Below are 20141 nucleotides of genomic sequence, written 5' to 3' on the forward strand. Positions count from 1 at the left end.
GAGCCTTTCCTTTGCTTAGAGGGCTGGGGCACCCTTCCTGCATCAAGGTGGAAAATAGACGTGAAGTGGGGAGAAGGGGGGTGTGAGCCTCTCTTTCCTGATCCCCAGAGGCTTGGTCAGGGCTGTGGAGCGGTGCTCCTGCCCAAAGTGAGAGGGGTAGAAGCCTGTTCCTTACCCACCCTTCTGTGAGCTGGGTGCCTGTTTTGGACAGGTACCTGTGCTCACCTGCGGGCATGAAGCACTAAAGGGAGCAGGGAGATCCCTCCGCCCTTTCTGGGGCTTGCAAGCTATAGTAAACCAGCTGCCTTTCCCAGCAGCTCTAGGGCTTACTCAACAGGGAGAGGAGATCCTTTTCCTCCCAGAGGAAGAGCTGTTCCCTTTCTGGCCACGGAGCCTCCTGGAGCAGTGTGGCTTGCGGAGCACCAACCTTGCTCCTAGCCTCAGGGTGCTGGAGCTCCTCTCCTTCCACAGGCCCGGTGCCTGTCTCTGCTCTGAGCTTGGAATGCCCAGCCCGGGGCTGTGAGGTCCTCTGTGGCCAGGCTGGTCTCCCACCCACCCCGGGGAGGGCAGGGATGGCCCCCTCTCCCCTGGGCGGGCATGTTCCTGTAAGAGGTGGAGGCTGCCCCCGGGGATCGCCAGAGCCCCCTGGGAAGCTGTGCTGGCCCAGGCATCCCCCCAGGCATCCCCCCAGGCAGAGGCACCTCTTGCTTCCACCCTTGGGCTCTCCTGGTCTCCAAGCCCCTTCTCTGGGGCTTGTCCTGCAGCTGCACCCTCCTTCCCCCCCCTCACCCCTGAGCCGAGCGTTAGCCCGGCCTCAGTCACCCTCAAGCCCCCACCTGCCCGCACTGAGACAAGAGCCGGGGCACAGCGCGCTGGTATACATCATACATTTATTAGTGAATATCCCTCTCAAAATCAGCCACAACATTAAAAAAAATAATGATTGCACTACTTGGTCAAGCAGAACTAGCAACTTTCATTTTAAAAAAAGTACAAATCTGTTAAAAATTTCAATCAGTATAATACACATATATATAATACAACATACTAGTTATGTTAAATGCTACAAAACCAATATGATTCCAATGGAATGGAAAAAAAACAAACACTTTTAGAGCTTTAAGAACCTTTCTTTTCTATATATTAGCCTTTTTTCAAATACATACATGGGAAAAATGAGGTAACTGTAAAATGTGCAAGTAACAGAGCAAAAAAAATTATATATATATATTTATATATATATATATATATATAAAAACTTTCTAACACAGAACACACGTCCTAGCACCTTCCGGGGAGCCGCGGGGGTCCCACTGGAGGGCCCGGGGACTGGTATAATAGAACAGTAAACAGTCCACTATCCCACCACAGGAAATCATTGGTAAACAGTGGTATCTACAGCGCAGTCAGCAATCACAAACACCCTAAATAATTGTTTTTTAGTATTTTTTTTGTAATTTTTTCTTTTTGTTATTTTTTTTTTTAAATGATACTTTTAGCTGCTCATTGGAATAAATTCTGCAGCACACGAGCTGTGAGCTTTCGAGTCGCCGTCAAAGGACCGTAAGGCTTTCCTGGCTCCCTGGGCACCGCAAGGGCGGGAGGGGAGGGGGTGGGGGGGTGTCTCCGGGGGCGCGAGGCCGCCGCCGCCGCGCAGCACAGGGACTCCTTTGGTTATCTGTCACTGAGCGAGGGACAGGGAGGGGGCCGGGGTCCTGCCCAAGGGGCACCGAGCCCAGCGGTGCCGGCGCCCGCGCCACAGTGGAGCCAGTGGCGCCGGGCCGGGGCCCTCGGCCTCGACGCTTCGCACCGCGAGGCCGGGAAAAGGAGGCAAGGGGGAGCCAGCCAATCGCGACATGCCACTCGCTGCCCCCCCGCGCCTGACTGGCTGAGGGGAGACCAGGGCCCGCCCACCAGCATGCTGGGAGAGGCCTGCTGGTTGGCAGAGGCAGTGCGCAGCCCACCCCCACCCAACACCCCCCCCTCCCCCAGCCAATCGGGAGCAGGCCTACCTCAGCCACCCAAGTGATTGGCACCACCCCTCTGGACCTATGGCGTGGCAGCGCAAGGCGTGCCACCCCGCCCACCCACCTGCCGGGCGTGGCGCCCTCGCCTCGAAGCCAGCCCCAGCATGGCGGCCAGGGCCGCTGCCAGGGGCCAGCCCCGCCACCTGCCCCCCGCCCCGCAGGGAGCAGCCCCCCCCCACCCAGTCCCCCCTCGCACATGCCACCGCCGCGGGCGACCCCCCCCCCCCCCCCCAACATACCACCACCTCCCGCTTGGAGGGGGCGCAGACCCCGCGGAGGGGGGACGGCCCTGAAAGTCTCACGGTCCTGCTGTGGCGTTGCGGACATGTGCAGTACAGTGCATGGCAGTATCAGCTGAGCACAAAAACCCCTCTCCCCACCCCCCCTCACCCCACAGCCGGCTAGACGTAGCCAAGACCACGTTCCAAGCTGGTCAGACATGCATGCATATTTGTGAACATTTACATAGGGCTGGCGTCCGCTCGGAGGCTCCCAGGCGTCGGCAACGCGCGCCGCGAGGGGACGGCGGTCCTCTCGCCGCCACCCTCCCGTTACCCTCCTCGCTAATTAATCATGCAAAACAATGGCCACGCGGGATTGCCGGAGCCCGGCGGCGGCTTCTCCCCCCCCCCCCCACCCCGGCCCTGCGCAGGCAAGGAGGGGGATACAGCGGCAGGGGGGCTGCTCACAGCTCCCCCCACGCCAGCCGGGGCAGGGGTAGCACTGAAAATACACCACAAGGTTATGGATAAAATCCCCCCCTCCCCACCCCGCTCTGGGGGCCGGGGGGCACCCGCTGCAGCCCGGCCGGCCTCCCCCCCCCCCCACTGCTGCCCACCGGCCAGGGGCACCGCGTCGTGCCGCCCAGCCAGCAGGACAGGGACGCGGAGCGATTTTTGATTTACGGCAGCGGGATGGAGAAACGACAGCTGGAGCCGTGCAGCACGCCGGGGGGACACCGCACTCCCACGGGGACAGGGATGGGGCGTCCGTCCGTCACCCCCACCCGCCCCAGGTCTGGCTGCCCCGTGGGACACCGCACGGCCCGGCCCCGGGAGCTGCAGCGGCTGGGCATAGGGGAACGAACGGGGAGAGCGGCTGGGGCTGCACCAGCACCATCCTCCCACCGGGAAAAGACCCCAAGCAGCCATAACCCTCCGGGGCTCCCCAGGGCAGCCGAGGCAGGAGAGGGGCCGTGCCGGGCTGCGTGCGGGAGCGGGGACAGAGGCGTTCCTGTCCCAGCCACGCCGCGGGGTTGCTGGTGTCCCACCTTGGCCGCGCTCCACCGGCCACCTCCTCCGGCTGCCCCCGGGGCCGGCCCGGCGCTCCGGCTCGGGGTGCCGCCGGCATCAAACCTGCAGCGCTCCCTCCTCTCTCCTCCCCGCATCCTCCATGAGCAACGCCGAGGGGAGGAGCCGCCTGCGCGCCACTGAGTCAAATGGCCACGGAACCAAAAAACGCGACGGAAAAGGAAACGGGGAGGTGGGGTGGGGGGAAAAACCTACCATGAAAAAAAAAAAAAAAAAAAAAAAAAAAAAGTGACAAAGGGAACAAACACTAATTCCCTAGCAGAGTACAAAGACCTGGAAAGTGATGGAGCAACAACAGCGTCTTTGGAGCGCGGAGGGCACGGCCACGCGCCTCCCGCCTCCAGCACAACATGATTCGGGGCCCTGGGAGCGCAGCGGGCAGGCGTCTGGCCGAGTCCGTGCCCTGGCGGGGAGGAGGAGGGCTGGCCGGGAGCCCGGACTGCTCAATGCTCACCACATCCGAGGAGAGGCTTTGGGGAGGGGGGGTAAGCGCAGGGTCAGGCCCTAGCAGCGGGCAGCAGCCCCCGCCCCTGGCCCGGCGTCCTCGTCCTCTAGCGAATTGTGCGGCACAGCGCCCGCCAGCCTCAGTCCGCCTCCCGCTGCACCTCCGACGCGTCCGCCCGGCAGATGGGGCACGTGCGATTCGCCTACGGGCAAAGAGAAGCAAAGGCAAGTGAGTGGGCACCCAGCTGCACCCCTCCACCACGGGCTGGAAGCACCCCGCAGCGTGCCACATCCCAGGAGCACCCGAACCAGCCCAGCACGGTGCTTGGCCCCGGCTCCCAGCGCATCCCGTGTTGCGTGGCGCCGAGGCCACCCCGAAGGCAGCGCCCCGCACCCGCAGCACCCCAGGAAGCCGCCCTGCTCCCTGCAGCAGGCACAGGCACGGGAAGTACCTTTAACCATTTGTCGACACACTTGGCGTGGAACTCGTGGTTGCAGGGCAGGACGCGAAGAAGCTGCCGGGCCTCAAAGTCGCTGAAGCACACGACGCACCTGGGGGAGGCAGCTGTTAGCAAGGTCCCACCACGGCGCGGTCACGGCCCCTGGCACCCCCCGTGTGCCCCCCATCCACGCTCTGGGCTCACTCACAGGGTCTGCTCAGACTGGTGGCTCTCAGGGTTGAAGCGGTAGGATGGGAGGTGCTCGATGTCTGCTTTGGTGAGTCCCCGTGGCTTGGCCTCCCCCAGCCGCTCGGCCAGGTTCAGCAGCGCCTGGAGGGAGACACAAATGCCGGCTCAGCTCGGCTCACGCCCCGGCACAGCACACCCTTCCAGGCTCTCCCCACCTTAGCAGAGAGATCCCCCAAAACCCCTCCCCGGCTCCCCCCTCCCCATCACCCCACAGGCAAGCAGAGCTGACGCACCTCGTAATTCTCCATCTCTACATCATCCACGTCCAGGTCTAGGCTGATCGTGGGCCCCACGGCCGTCGGCGACACAGGAAGCATAGAGCTGGTGGGTGGGAAGGACAGGGCGGTCAGCGTGGGGCCTGAAACCCCAAACTCCCCCCTGGCACCCTGCCGTCCCTGTCCCCCGTCTGCAGTGCCACCCCTGCTCCCTGCATCCCATCATCATCACGTCCCCTCGCCAGTACTCACAGGAAATAGGGCAGGAAGCTTGGGTAGTACGGAGGGGGTGGCGGAGGGGGCGGCGGCGGGGGCAGCGCCTGCTGCAGCCGGTACCGCTGGGTGTTCAGCCTCCGGGGCATCATGTGGGGGTATGGCTGCAGGGAGAGACGGGGCGTCAGAGCCAGGCCTGCCCCGTGGCACCCCCCCACCCCTCCACAGTACGGGAACTCACCACGCCAAATGGCAGTTCTTGGTGCAGCGGGTCATGGGGGAGGTAATGCAACGGCACGGAGGGGGACAGCGTGGGAGCATGGTGGGACGGGGGGTACGTGAAGCCCGCAATGGGGTGCTGCTCCCCTCGCAGGTCCACGTCATTGTCTATCCTCTGCAGAGGCTGCGGGGGAAACAGTTAGGCTGGGAGAGGCAATCCCATATTACAACCCCCTAACGCTAGCAGGACAGAGGCGCCCTGGGCATCCCACCTATCAACCCCAGCTCAGACCCACAGGGGCTGCAGAAGGACAAGACCTCATGGTGACCTTCTTTGGGCTATGTTGTGTCCCCAACCTGTACCCCCACCCCAACTCACCATGCGTGGGTGCTGGGCTTGGAGAGGTACAAACTGCCCCAGGGGGGCCATGTGGGGCGGCTGGTGGGGGGGCACTGGCGGCGGGGGCGGGTGCAGGATGTAATGGTCGCTGGAGATGATGGGGGGGAATGTCTGGTAGGAGACGGGGAGCTGTTGCATCGCGCATGCCTGGATCAGCTGTGGGGGAAAGAGAGAAACGAGTCAGACACCCACCCCTGCCCCCTTCCCTGGGCCTCCAACAGACCCTATGCCCCCAAGAAACTTGCACTCTGGTGGGCTTGGGTATCCACGCGACCTCCAGGCATCCACGGCCCCGTCTGTCCCCAGGTGTCCCCTGTGGGTGTCCCCCCGCTGTGACTCACCGGGGGCGGGAGGCAGCAGAGCGGGTAGTGCTGTCCGCTGAACATCACTGAGCATGCTGGGAGCTGCTGGGTGCTGCACCCAGGGATGTGCTGGCCGGCGTGGATGGGGAAGCCTTGTGTCGTGACGGTGGTAACCGTGTAGGAGAGAGGGACAGGTCCCTGGTGCACCTAAGGACAAGGCGCCGAGGGCACGGTCAGGGTACAGCCCTGGCTGAGCTGTCCCCATCCCGGCAGGGTGGCAGCAGGGCACTGAGCACCCGGCACTGGGACACAACCACCTCTGTTCCACTGGTGTGGCCAGAGTAGGGAGCCTGAGTGCAGGCTGGGTTGGAGGTGGGGTCTGGATCCCTCTTTGCTCCCCATGGACAGGCTAGCATGGCCTCCAACCCAGCACCGCCACCAGGGACGATGGTGACAGCTGTGGCACGAACAACCCTATGAGGGGACTGTCCCTAGCCCCTGGGAGCAGGGACCACCCCGGGCACACGCAAGCTGGCAGGGGGACCCCAGGGGTTCAGTGCTCAGACGACAACAGCACTGGCAGAATCAGGGCTGGGTGGTCCCAGCAGCAAGCGACTGGACAGAGGGGACCCAGGGACATGTCTTGGGACCGCTGCCCCAGACATCAGGCCGGGGCCACCATAGGGTCACTCTTAGGACTGGGGCTGGGGGCTGCAGCACCTACCTGGTCATGCAGATCCACCATGAATGGGTTCTGGTGGGGCGGGTGAGCGGCTGGGTGAAGCATTCGTGGCGGCGTGCTGGGGAGAGCGTAGGAGCGGGGCTCATCTACAGGGATGTGCGGCTGCTGGGGGAAGGCAGGGTGCAGCTGGGGCTCATCCTGGCCCAGCAGGGTTGCCAGAGGTCGGTCGCGTCGTCCCCACTGACGCCTGGCAGGGGGGCTGCGGGGCCACGGCAGGAGAGAAACAGAGCAGGAGTGACCCCCAGGCAGGGTGGCTGCAGACAAGTCGGTGCCAGCCCAGGCTCCCTGGCTGGCTGGGGAACTCCAGAGCCGGTTCCTCTGCTTACCCTCCATGTGCCCCCTCCCCACCACTGTCCTCAGCACAAAAGGGGCCCCTGACTCCCCAGGGACCCATCAGCCAGGCCAGGTGGACATGCTTCCCTGCGCTATCATCTCCCCACAAACCCCCCCCAGGAGTCAGTGCCTTGCCCCAGCAGGCCCACGGAACTGGCCCCATGTCCCCACACACCATGAGCAACAGGGCTCTGCACCGCCCTGCACCCCATACCTTCGCCGGAGGTGGTCGGGGCTGCTGCAGGGTCCCCCCGAGAAACGGCGCTGGTTGAAAGGGGCAGAGGGTGGCCGCCTATTCACTGCCAGTTCCCATGGTCGCATTGGTGACGTCGGGAGGCGGATGGGCACACGGGACCTCAGGTTCCAGGCAGGGTGAGACACCAGCACCTTGGATCCTGCGAGAAGGACAGCAGGTCACGGCACCCCAATCCCCAGGGCTGCACCAGCCCCAAAGCCTCCCCACGCCCCAGCACCACCCCAGCCCGCTCTCCCACTGCCTGCTGTGGGAGCAGGAAGGGAGGAGAGACGAGGCGAGGCTGGGGCAACCACTGCGCCCGCAGACATACTGCAGGGAAGGGCTGCAGTTCACCTGGCTCCTGCCCACATCCCCTCCACGCTGGGAGCCCAGCCACCCACCCTGGTGACTCTGAGCCACCCCAGCACCACTGTCCCAGCACGGCTCAGCCTGCTGCTCCCTCCCTGCAGGGATGAAAATGCCAATGGCTGGAGCTCTTGCCGCTCCGGGACTAGACCTGTGCCCACCCTATCACCTGGGGCTGGACGTAGACCTGAGGGGGGTAAGGGGGAAACTAGAAAGAGCCCACCCACCCCACCCCCCAGTTACTGTCCTTCCACTGTGTGGCCAGAGCCACCCCCCCATGCAAGACACGGACACTGAATGAGAGAGAAGCACTTGTTTTTGGCACAGAGAAAAGCAAGCAGCAAAGGGCCCTGTGGGCTGCGGCAGCGTCCCAGGCTGCTCGCCGGCTGACGGGGAGCCTGAACTGTGGTGTGGGGGGGTTTCCAGCGTGTCCTTCGCCAAGACAGCTCCAGGTCTGCTCTAGGGGCTGCTCTCTCTTGCTGGGCTCCTGCTCGTCCTACTCTGGACTGACACTGCCGCCCCAGCGACAGGCACAGGGGGCTGGAAGCGGGGACAGCAGGGCTCACAGCCCTTCTCTGGCTCAGCCTGTGCATGTCAACTCCCTGTCGCACACGGGGCACAGACACATGTCCCCATGGAGTGTGGGGGGGTCAGGAATGGGCTGCGGCTGAAGCTGAGCCCGCAGCTCTGCTCCCCCACAGGAAGGGGGGTCAATGGGAACACGGCCCCAGGCCCTGCCCCATCACCCACCCCGCCGCCTCCCTGCACCCAGCCTGGCTGGTGTCCCCATGCCAGAGCCCCCCTCCTGCCCCACATTTCGGCCCTCCCAGCCCCACTGAAGCTTGGCACTGCACAGAGGAGACATCTGCATGTAGGGTTGCACCTCCCCAGGCTCCAGTTCCCCCAGCCCCAAAAGCGCTTCCCCTTGGCTCCCCTCATGTCCAACCCGCCCCCCTCCCTGCCCAGCAGACCCCCCCTGCCAGCCGCCCTCGGCCTCCACAGCCACGGCCAGCAAGTGGGAGCTGCCACGGCCTGGGTACTGCACCCCACGGGCCCCTAAATCCAGCTTGCCTGCAGGCTGGTGGTGTGCCCTCCTCCCAAAGCAGCTCCTTCTTCAGCCCTACCTCCTCCTCCTCAGTGCCCCTGGCAGAGGCATGTTGGGGCCAGCGAGGGCACCCCGAGCCCGGGAAGTGCTGCTCAGCCCCAGGAGGAGCCTTGGGGTAGGGGGGTGTTGGGGGGGTCTCACCCCAGCTGGGAGAAGCTGCAATGTCATGCCTGGGTGACAGGCATCGCAAACCACGGCAGGAAGTCACCTGGGCGAGCCCTGTGCCACGCACGGGTCTCTTTTTCCCCTCACCCCCAGCTATCATACCATTTGGGAAGCTGAAAGCAATTTTCTTTGGTTTGGGGGGAAAAAAAAAAAAAAAAAAAAAACAAAAAAACCACAAAACTAAAAAACCCAAAAGACACAGGCTGAGTCCACCAGGAGCCTGTCTGCAGCTACCGACAGGGAAAGGGCCACGCTCAAGGATGGGGGTTTGCCCCGTGGGTGTTTTATGCCGCCCCCGGCGCTCTGCCCAGGTGCTGGGTGCCCCTCCAGTGGGCTGGTGGCCAGGACGCAGTGGTGGCCCAGGTTTAACCCCGCTCCCCAGGAGCCTCCCTGAGGTGTCACCGCTTCCAGCTCCACACCCCCGCTCCCAGCACACATGGTACAAAAGGTCCTTGGTGACCCGGCGGGCACCTTCCAGACCAGACACAGCAGCGATGGGCTTGGGGACAGGGAGCGCCTCCGCAGAGGGACACTGAAGCCATGCAGGGGCTGGCTTGTTCCCGGGACCCCCAGGGCTCCCAGGACGGCACCCCAAGGACATCCCCGACTCACTGGGATGGGGGCAGCCAAGGGGCACGGGGCTGGCACGGCCCCCCACCCTCCCACAACCAGCACCCCCCCAAGGCACCCATCCTCCTGTCCCAGGAGGGCACACCCGGCTCCCTCCCCCGCCCCTCAGCCGGGCAGGGTCACCGTGACCCCGCGGAGGCCACCGCAGCCCCGGTGCAAAGGCGACCCCCGGCCCCGCAGCCCCTCGGTAAGGCGGAGGGAGAGGCGGCTCCCGGGCCCCGCCGAGAACAAAGTTAGCAGCGCGCCAGCGCTCACGCCCGGTGCCATCTGCTCGGGCAGAGCCGGGCTCCGGGGCTGCCGGGGGAGCCGCCCGCCCCGCCACCGCCTCCCCGGGGGTCCCGCCACCCCGGTGCCACCCGCTGCCGGCTCCGTCCCAGCACACCGAGCTCCCCCTCACCCCCGCCACGCTGCAACCCGCTCCCCGTCGTTCCCACGCGAACGCCCGCCAACTCCCCCCCGGGAGCGGGGGGTTACGGCTGGCCCTGCCGCACCGGCAGCCCCTTTTCGGAAGGCCGCCCCGCCGACTCCAAATCAGAGCGCGGCCCCCGGGATCACCGGGACGGCGGACACAGCGGGGCGAGCGGCATATCCTGGAGCACCCCGGCGGGACACCCCGCCTTGCAGCACCCCAGCCTGCACACACACACACACACACACGGGTGCACCGCCCGGCCGGCAGCCCGCGCCCTCCGCCGCAGCAGCGGAGCCCCGCCGGTGCCGGTGCCGGGCGCGGAGCTGTGGCTTTAAGAGCGGCCGCTCCGGGGCCATGTGCTCGGCGCCAAACAAAAGCAATAACAAAGGCGGCCGCCGGGCCCCGCCGCCGCCGCCCGGGGCAGGTACCGCCGGGGGTCCGGAGGGGGGGGGCGGGGGGGAGCGGCCGGCCCCACCCCGCCCCAGCCTCCCCCCCCCTCCCCGCACCTACCTGCACCGATGGCCTGGGCCGCCGCTCCGGTGTCGCTGCGGCGCCCCCGCCCCCTCCCGCCGCTCTTTGTTCGCCGACGCCGGGCCCGGGCCTGCCCCCCCGCCCGCCCGCCCGCCGCCGGCCCTCCCTCCCTCCCTCCCTCCCGCCTCCCGCCCCCCGCCGGGCCGGCCCCCTCCCCGCCGCCGCTGTTTCCGGTGCCTCTTTTGTTTTCCGCGGCACGGGGCTGCGGAGCAGCCGCGGTTGGCCGGGGCAGTCGCCGCCGGGCCCGGGGCGGGGGGGGGGAGGTGTGCACGGGGGTGTGCCTGCCCCTTTAAGAACCGGCGGCGGGACGCACCGGACCGAGTCACAACACTCGGGGAGGCCTCGGGGGCGCGCGCGGCTGGCGGGGGGGGGGGGGGGGAGAGGGTTGGGGGGGGGGGAAGGCGCGGCGCGCGCGCGCGCCCCACGTGACCAGGCGTGTCACGCTCCGCAGCCATCTTGGAGGCGCGGAGCCGGGCCGCCACGCGGGGCAGCGCCGGGCCCCCCCCCCCCCCACCCCCCCCCCCCGCACCGGGGAGGCGGTGTCCTAGCAACGGTTTCCACGGAGAAGGGGGGCCCTTGGCAACGGGGCCTCGTCCGGGGAGCGGCCTGGCCCGGCCGAGACCTTCCCGGCCCCGGTACCAGCCGCGCCGCTTCACCCCGCTGCGACGGGCACCGCGGCTCCGAGGTGGCACCTTTACCTGCTGCTGTGCCCGCTGCCGCCAGCCCGCCACCGCTCCCGGCCCACCGGGCTGGCAGCTCCGTCGGCCCGGGCGTTGCTGGCCAGCCCGCCCCATGCCGCCATGCTCCTGCTGCCGGGCGGGCGGAAAAGGCCCGGCGGGCGGGGGAAGGTGAAGGCAGGAGCTCGGCTCCCTGACACCCTCCTGCGCTGGGACAGGAGGACGGAGAAGCTGCTCCCCTCCTGCTCAGCACATCCAGCCCTCGCCTGCACCGGCAGCCGGCCAGCCACGCAGCTCTCCCAGGGCATCTCTACCCAGCTCGAATTTCCAGGCACCAGAAAAAGCCCCTTTTGCTTCAGAAAAGCTGCTTGTCCTCTCGATTAAACAAGGAACTCCTCGGAGCATCCCCTGCACACCTGCAGGTCAGCCCAGCAAGTCACCAGGAGCTGCACACCGAGGGGCTGTGCTGCCGGATCTCCGCACGCCCCTGGCAGCACCGTTCAGCGCCAGCCAAACCCCTGTGCTCCAGAGAGCACATCACCGCAGCTTTGCTGAAAGGCAGATGCTGCATCCAAGCCAAACTTCCCCGGGTTACAACGCACACTTAGAAATTCCCAGGTAGGCGAGCGAGCCAGCCGGCAGCCCTGATGTAATGCTTATAAACCAGCCCTCCCCTGACAGCCAGGCTTTAAAGTGCTAACAACCAAAAGGGAGCTAATTAATTTGTAACATCACCCCTTTTAAAGAAAACCTCAGATCAGTGGCAACGGTTTAACGATTCAGTAGGCTCATCACTGCGATGAGCAGTCAGGAGTCAGTCTTGCCCCATCCCAGCCCCCTCCAGGCCGGTCCGTCAGCTCTCACCTCCTCACCCCAAATCCAGGCACACAGGAGGAACCACAACAGCCTTGAGGATTCCCCGGGACATGGAGCATCCTGGGGCAAGCTCCCTTTGCCACGACCGTCAACAGCACCACAGCCAACTGCTTCTGTCCCCACAGTAGGGGACACACCAGACAGGAAAGCAGCATAGCAGAGCACGGGGCAGACCTGTGATAGGGTCAGACTCATGCTCAGACAAGCACCCCATGAGGAAACAGCCAAAGGCCCAGACCTGAGCGATCATCCTCAAGGTCTGATCCACTCTCGCCTCTTTGCTTCAAGAACTGGGGACTAGAGGGAAGAGGAGGAAAACAGCACCCTGCACTTTGACCTTGCCACTATTTGCGGGCAGAGGCACCACCGCACCTTTACAGGGCAGCCAGGACATTGTCTGATCCTGGGCAGTGCACCGGCAGAGGTCACAGGTGGTGGATATCCATGCAGACTCCCTCCCGACCCAGCATCACCAGCTCCCCCGTGGCCAGCAGCTATCGATGTCCTCAGGACGGCGTCAGGAGAAGCCATCAATGGAGCACAGCTCGCCGGCGAGGCGCTGCTCGTGCTCCCTGCCCAGCCATTCTGAACAGTTCCTGTGGCAGAGCCGGGTCCAGCCACGCGGAGCACGGCTGTGCCGAGCCTGCCCAGCCAGTGCCCACAGAGACGGGGCACCGCACGTCCAGCCACAGGGTTAGAGCATGTGGGAGCAGCTCAGCCCACGCCTGCCCCGCGTCGTCTCAGGAACACAGCCACACACACGGCCACCAAACATCATGCTGCCCCAGGTCCGGGAGCCCTGCCTGGACGAGCCACGTGAGGAGCCCAAGCGATGCCCCTCCGATGCTACAGCAAGGCTGGCTGCGGACCGCAGCACTGGTCAGTGCTTCTGGGCCAGGACAAGGGCTCCCCAGTCCAGCCACCGAGACCTGTGACACCCCAGGTGAGCAGAACCCCCCATGCCAGGCAGCAACCTTAGAAAGCTCTCTACCTGCGGGAGCTTCTCAGGCTGAACCCAGCTGCTCTTCAGCCAACACGCAGCCCATCCTCTCCCTTACAAAAGCCAGGGGCCAGCAGAACCGAAGCCTGCCCAAGCTCCTGAAGACACCATCTGCTGCCGCAGACGTGCTGCCTCCCTCACCCCATATATAGGTCAGGTCTGTCACAGGATTAGCCGGGGTGATTTGAGTGGTGTGAGCACATCTCCCACTGGAGGTACACTCTTCCCTGTCCTCTCCCCAGCACCCAGCGTGCCAGCAGCTCGCCTCCACGCTCCCCCTGGCCTCTCCTCAAGTCCAGGGAGAGGAAGAAGCCTCAGAACCTTCTCTCCCCTTCCCAGTGCCTGGAAAAGAAGTAGGAAGAAACCAGCACCAAGCACCCTGAAGCAACCAGGCTGCAGAGGGGGGGCAGCGCAGCGGGAGTGTCCCCACCCTACCCAAGGCCCAACAGAAGCATCTGGGGACATGGGACACCCCAGCAGCTACCGCAAGGTGAAGCGTTTCTCCGCTGAAGAGACGGGGGTGAGGAGCTCCCTCCCCGCTCCACACACGCCGGTGGAGCCGAGTTCGCTGGCAGCGGAGGCAGGACGCCTCTGCCGCGATCACACGCCACCCACTCCCACCCCCGGACTGACAGCACTCCCGTCAAACGCCTCCAGCCACACACACGTGGAGGATGCTGACATGAAGAGCAAGTAGCTGCACAGGCAGCGGAACTGATAACGCCCGGTTTCCTGTCGATCTCTCCCACGTGGATTCTCTGATGTCTAATAGCAAGGCTGAGCTGCACTGCAGAGGGAGAACTAGCAGCATCTTCCTCTCCAAGAGCCAGAGCCTGTAGCAAGCCAAGACCTTTGAGACAGCTACCACACCTGACACCTACCACAACTGACAGCATCCAGCAAGTTCAAAGCAGAGAGGAGAAGATTCGCAAATAAACAGTAAGCTTGCACAAGCTTTCATTTCCTCAGGACAGGGTAAATAATCTGCAGAGATATCTCCACCTTCCTTCATTTGCCCTGGAAACCGGCATGACCTGAATTGCATGACCAAAAGGCTGCTGGTGCAGCAGCCGCGTCCAGCTCGGATACCTCTGTAGCTCAGCGGCATCAAGCAATGGGTTGTGTTCTCCACTCTCCTGGGTGGACTCTTCTCCCCAGACAGAAGCACGTTGAACCACGCTCACCTCTGTCTGTCTTGGCGTCCTGCAGCAGCCGGTTCTGCAGCTCAGTTGCACATGAGTGGGGGGACAAGAGCGAATGCTGCCATGTCTGTCCCCAACCTGCTGCCTGGGCAGCCTCTCCGGTCCTCCCATTTCTTCCTACCATGAGGTACTGTGGTTCAGGACTCCGTACTCCTCTGCCCTTCACATTTTAGTTCTCCTTTCAGACAGCTCTTTCCTAAAACAGACCTAACCTCTCCTTGGGCAGAGCCAGCCAGGGAGCAATGGATTCAGCCCCCATCCCCACACAGTGACCCTGGGAGTCCCCAGCTCACCTGCCACCTCTCCACAAGCATCCAGCCCGCTCTCTACACGCTGTGGACAGTGTTAATAGCATTTGCCAAGCGAGCGGCCAAGGGCAGGAGGGGCTGGGCTCCAGACACCCTCCCCACTGCTCCGCCGGCTGGGCTCAGGCAGAGCAGCAGCGTCTGGTGTCGTGGCTCCAGCAAAAGGATACGAGCAGAGCCAGAAGCAGGTGGACAGCAAAGAGCAATTTTGTTACCACTCAGCAAAACGAAGAGACTCTTGAAAGCACTAGTGACAGTCAGGAAGTTGGATTGGGTGTTTTGTTCTGCATTTTAAGAAGCCTGCAGGGATAAAGACAACCTGCAATGATCATTTTCAGAAAGAAGCTCAGAGAAATTCACGATTTTCAGCAATCATTTACCCTCTTTTGTCCTTGATTTAAAATTTGCCAAAAGGCCACTTACAAGTTGCACCAAAACAGGCAGTGTCCACTGCCTTAAGTGCAAAGGAGGCTCGCCGCAATACCTCTCCAGTTCATCACTCACAGAGAACCCCACACCAGTGCCTAGAGATGATTTTAAGAGCAAAAACATGAATTCCAAGCTGACAGCCCCTGTGCACAAGGCACGACTGTCCGGTGACAACAGAGGAGCCTGGGGCACAGGAGCTGGCTGACCTCTGCTACAGCTCTCGCCGGCGGATTTTTATTGTTCACCACTTTCCCAAAGCACAGGCATGGAGAGAAAAGCAACTAAGACACGCGGCTCAAAATGCAAACACAGCCAGGGAGGCAGCAGCACAGCAGGGAAAAGACAACCTGCCAGAGGGTACTGCAGCTGAGCGCTGCCAGGCTAGGGGGTGGAAGGACCAGAGCACAGGCCCTCCCTTCCCGAGAGTGATAGTGAGAGGTGCTGGAGCCCTGGGTCACCACGACACAGGCTCACCCAAGAGGAAACAGCTCCTAACACACAGCATCGCAGGCCCATCCTCTGCTTTGCACGGTTGAGCTGAAATCCCTTATCCTGCTTTCCAGGGTAGTCAGCTATAGATCTGCAGCCAGTGAGGCCAGGTCTCCAGGGACCAGGCTGCAGCTGGAAAATAATATTCCCAAGGCTTGTCACAAGCGCTGCTTGCTGGGGATGCTGCTCGCCTTGCCTTCTGTCATGCACGCAGCGAAGCGGGGAGTCCTCCCAAGCCACCCCACTCCAGAAAAGCCAGACATCCTGTATTGGACACAGGCCTCCCTGGGCTGCTCGTGCCCTCCAGGAAATGGCTCCTGCCCTGAAAGGCTGAAGACTTGCAGGTGCAAGGGCAAAGGAAAGGATAAGCACCCTGGGGCAGCTCTGCTGCCCAGAGTTGGCAGTCTGACTTCTCCCAGCACCCTTGCGAGCTAACAGCACAGGTACACACTGCTCCCCTCCAGTACAGCCCTGTCCCTGGGAGCCATGCAACGTCCTCGTGTAGCTCCATGACCACAGGGCTCAGGGCCTGGCTCTGCCAAATTCCTCCCATGCCAACGTCAGAGTGCCTCTGGGAGGGCTCCCCAGCACCAGCAGCTTCCTTGGACATTTTAGCAGCCTCTGGACACATCAGACTGGCACCTCATGGACTGTGCCTGCCTGGTGGGTACACAAACCCCTTGGCCAACCATCTACCTACACAGGGCAGGTGACAAACCACGTTTCTTCAGCTCGCCCAGAGCAAGGAGCCAAGGGATGGTGGGAAAACACCGTGCACCACCTCCTCAATTCAGAGGTGAAAAACCCAAACCATCCAAAAGCTCCATGCTTTTCTGCCAAAATCCAGCAGCACTTGCCGCCAGCTGCCCAGCCACCACCTCCCCAGCCGTGCCCCGCGGCTGGCCTCACGTGACGGTGAGGTGGATGCACACAGTAGGAGTGGCTGTAGTGACAGCGTTACAGCTTGTGTCCGACACACAGCTAAGCCCAGCAAATCCCAGCGCTCTGCAGCTCTCATTTACAAACCCCACACGCTCTGCGCAGGTACACAGGCTTCAGCGAGAGCTCAGTGCCCATGGCCCCGAGGAAACAACACCTGGAAGGAGACAGCCCAGCAAGCACAGGGCTCCCAAACCCTCTGATGTCCACCAGCGCGAGAACAGGCCCACACCAAGCCCCAGGGATAAGCAGAGCTCTTCTTACACCAGCCCCTCTTCAGGCTGGGGGCCCACCTCCCCAGGGCCAGCTTCAATGCTATTTCAGCACAGCTACTCCCACTGGGGAAGCAGGGACACTTGGCAGGAAAAGCAGGACTTCGCCACATCCTGCTCCGCTCCGAGCCACTTTGCTTCACTCCCCACCACTGCCCTGGGGTGGCAGGACTTCCCCAGCTCTGCAGACACCTGAAAGAAGTGCTGCGAACTGAAGCCCGGGCCCTACCTGCTGGCTGTTATTTCATTCCTCTAACAGGTCCATAAACCAGGGATAATTAAATCTCCCCTAAACTCTCTTCCATTTAAAATAAAAATCTATAGTCCCTATTTCATTAGCTGGCTCTGGGTTTTACAGCTTGATCAATTCCCCTTGCAGAGCCCTGGTCCCAGGCAGGCAGATGCAAAACACACAGTGGGCAGCTTCCATGGTGCAAATCAATGGGGATTCGCAGTCTCCTCTCCCTGTTCTTTGTTCCTCGCTCACCAAAGGGGAGACACACAGCACAGCAGGCAGGGACGGCGTGTTTCACCACTCAGGGGAACATCACGGCCATTTATGGCTTCAGAGGTCAGAGTTAGCACCTGGCAAGAGCAGAGGCAGCGGCGATTCTCTCCTTCTAGTGAAGGAAGAGCCCAGCACAGGGCCCTAAAAATGCAGCTGTGACCCTCAAGGCAAAGCAGGCGGGGTGACGCCTCTCCTCTCTCTCCAAGGTGAAGAGGGACCAGGCTCAGCTCTCGTGGCCGACGGCTGGAGTCGGAGCCCTCCGCAAGCATCAACTGGGAACCCAGAGCAGCCGCCACCGCTCTGACGTCCCTGCACACAAAGCGGAAGACACTCGTTGCGGAGACCTGAGCGCACAGGCTCACCATTTCCTGCCCTGCCACAGGCCGCCTTCCCCCCGCCGGCGGGCCAGGCCGATGGCTGGAGCAGCCGGGGCTCCAGATGGCTCTCACCAGCCCTGCAAGCCTCTCCCTCCGCTGCAGCGGGGATCTACCAGCTCCTGGCAGCAGATGGAGGGGCCACGGCAGCAGCGAAAGCTGCACAGACAGTGGATGGGCAGAGCTCCCGCCTGCCCACGGAGCAGAGGTCAGCACCCTGGGACAGCACCCATGACACCATTTCCCCCCGGCTCCAGACACACATCCTTCCCTCCCACCTTTGCCCAGTTAGAAAACAGCAAGATGCCACAGTCCTCGTCCTGCTGGTGCCAGGACACGGTGCAGAGGCAGTCCTGGGGGAAAGGCCCGGCAGCCCCAGCAAGCTTTGCCTCAGCCCCACAATGCCGGCGACGGACAGACCACACCGAACCCCGACCTCCAGCAACCCACCTGCAGGCAGGCCAGCACACCAGTACCTGCCAGGGGACACCAGGGCAGGTTGCTGGGACACAGAATAGCCACCAGTCAGAGCGCCTGGCTCCAGGCAAGACTGGGAAGGACAAAGCCCCAAGACCCTACTGCAACTCCTTGCGTGGCTGTGCAGGGGGGAGTGTGACACTGGAGCCTCCCAAACGCACCCAGGTGGCTCCTGCCTCACCATGGAGGGGCATGGGGGGGCTGCAGTTCACCTGCCAAACCAAACCCAATGCCCTTGGGGGCATGGCGCCGCAGAGCGTGGCTCCCACTGCCCAGCCAGCCTCAAAGCAAACACCCAAAGGTGACAAACAAAGGCACCCGGCAGGCACTCCGCATTAGCAGTATTTTTAGACACCGCTATGGAGCCGGCCTTATTATTTTCATTGCAACGTGCATAATTACCCACCATGCACCGCAGTGACATCAGACGCAGCCTGCTCCCCTCCGACAGCCGGCGAGGCCGGCGCCCGCTCCTCCTCCTGGGGGCTCCTGGCCTCGGGGACCGGCCCGTCCCCCCGGGCTCTGCCCTGCGCATCTCCCCGGGGCACGGGGGGACTCGGGGTCCTGGGAAGCCAGAGCCGGCAGCAGAGCCAAAATGGGTGCAGGTGGCAGAGGGCCCGAGCGAGGCAGCGACACGGGACAGCGAGGAGGCGAGCGTGGGGACAAGCTCCAGGAGCTGCAGACACGCGCAGCCAGCGGTGCCGGAGCACAGGACCGGCGCGGAGCTTGCAGATGAGATGCCGGTGCAAAACTGGGCTGTGGTCGTGGGAAGAGGGGCCGTCCCTGCACGGAGGGACAGCACCCGCCCGGCTGCAGGCTGCCCACGGGGGTCAGCTCCTTCCCGTGAAAGCAATCCCCGGAGCACATCCCAGCTGCCCGCAGCGCACAGTCCCACACGTTCTCTGTGGGGCAGCACTGCCCACCCACCCCGCACGCAGCCCACGTTGCCAGCACACACACCGCAGGGTCGCGGCATGGCCTGTCCCACGGGTGTCACCGCCTCCGCCCTGTAATTTGGGGCTCATTTGTTTCCTCCCGCTTCCCCACTTAGAACTTTCTGAAGAGTTTCACCACTTCCCTTCTCATCCCCTCTCACACGCCCGGGGCTTGCCCCCAGCCAGGCCCTGCTCACCGACCCCGGGCCAGGCAGCGGGGCCCAGGGGCTCTGGCAGCGGCGGACGGAGCATCCCGGGGCGTCCAGCGAGTCAGGGGACACGGAACCAGCCCCGGCTGGAGCCACCGGCTCACGCCCGCCCAAGGACACGGGAACCCCGCCGAGAAGGGGCTACGGCCGGGGCAGGCTCAGGGCAGCCCCCGCTCTGCCGACGAGGCCCCGAGGGGCGGCAGGGCTCCGGTTCCACCGCCCTCCCCGGTGCTCCGGGCATCCTCGGCCGCAGACACCCCCCCCTTCCCCCTTCCCCCCCCCCCCCCCGAGAACCGGGGGCTCCTCCCACCGGCGCGCTGCTGCCGGTGCACCGGGCCCTGCTGCCCTTTACGGCCACCGAGCCCCAGTGCCCCACGCAGCCGCCACACCCGCGCACCGAGCCCTGCGCTCGGCCCCGGTGCCCCCCGCCCCGGCCATCCGCCCCCTCCGAGCCACGGCGCACCGGGCCCCGCTCGCTCCTTCGCCCGTCGCACTAGGCTTCGCTGCACCGTGCATCCGCCCGCCTCGCACCGGGCCCTGCCCTCCCCCCCCCCCGCCCCGGCTCTACCGACCTCCTCCCCCAAGCCCCAGGCCCTGCCCGCCGCCTCTTCCCGGTGCACCGGTCCCGCCCGCCCCCGGTGCACCGGCCCTACCCCGCGCAGCCCGGGCCCGTCGGACCGCCGCGCCCCGTTAACCTACCGGAGGCGCGCCACTGGGCCGCTCGCTGCCTGCCCCGGCCCTGCCCCGCCGCTCAGCCCGCTCGCATGGCGCGGCGGCCGGGCCCGCCGGGCTCGGTATCCCTCCCGGTGCCGCTCCCGCTCCGGCCTCGGCCCGGCCTCAGCCCCGCCTCATGGCGCCCCCGCGCCTGCCGCTCCGATGGAGCCGGCCGCGCCGCCCGCCCCCCCCCGCGCCGCGCCGATGGGCGCGCCCGCTCCCCTCCCGCCGTACTGCGCCTAAGAGCGGCGCCACCCAAACCCGCGCGGCGGGGCGCTCCGGCCGTAGCGCCCCAAGTGGCAGCGCACCAGAACGCCGGTCCGGGGGTGTGCTGGGGAAGATGGCCCGGGAGGTGTGGGGGTGTCCCGGGACAGCCAGGACCAGTTTGCAGAGGGGT

At 64.4% G+C, this 20141-nt stretch overlaps 1 protein-coding gene across 4 annotated transcripts; it reads right to left on the bottom strand.

Annotated features, from left to right (window-relative positions):
• Positions 1-873: 873 nt before the first annotated feature.
• RNF44 (ring finger protein 44) lies at positions 874-19892 on the bottom strand. 4 transcript variants are annotated; one of them, XM_042790165.1, is made up of 11 exons: positions 19730-19892; positions 7109-7289; positions 6544-6760; positions 5859-6026; positions 5497-5673; positions 5140-5301; positions 4938-5062; positions 4704-4791; positions 4430-4551; positions 4234-4333; positions 874-3984 (listed from the first exon to the last, which is right to left on the bottom strand). In XM_042790165.1, the coding sequence occupies exons 2-11, from the start codon at positions 7213-7215 to the stop codon at positions 3922-3924; spliced, it is 1329 nt and encodes a 442-aa protein (XP_042646099.1). In that variant the 5' UTR covers positions 7216-7289; positions 19730-19892; the 3' UTR covers positions 874-3921. The 4 variants fall into 4 exon arrangements, with proteins under 4 accessions (XP_042646099.1, XP_042646101.1, XP_042646103.1 ...); XM_042790167.1 differs by lacking the exon at positions 19730-19892 and adding an exon at positions 10318-10386; XM_042790169.1 differs by lacking the exon at positions 19730-19892 and having other exon boundaries at positions 6544-6663; positions 7109-7213.
• Positions 19893-20141: the final 249 nt, after the last annotated feature.

Source organism: Tyto alba, unplaced genomic scaffold (assembly GCF_018691265.1).
Source record: "Tyto alba isolate M040663 unplaced genomic scaffold, T.alba_DEE_v4.0 Super-Scaffold_17, whole genome shotgun sequence".
Classification (NCBI taxonomy): domain Eukaryota; kingdom Metazoa; phylum Chordata; class Aves; order Strigiformes; family Tytonidae; genus Tyto; species Tyto alba.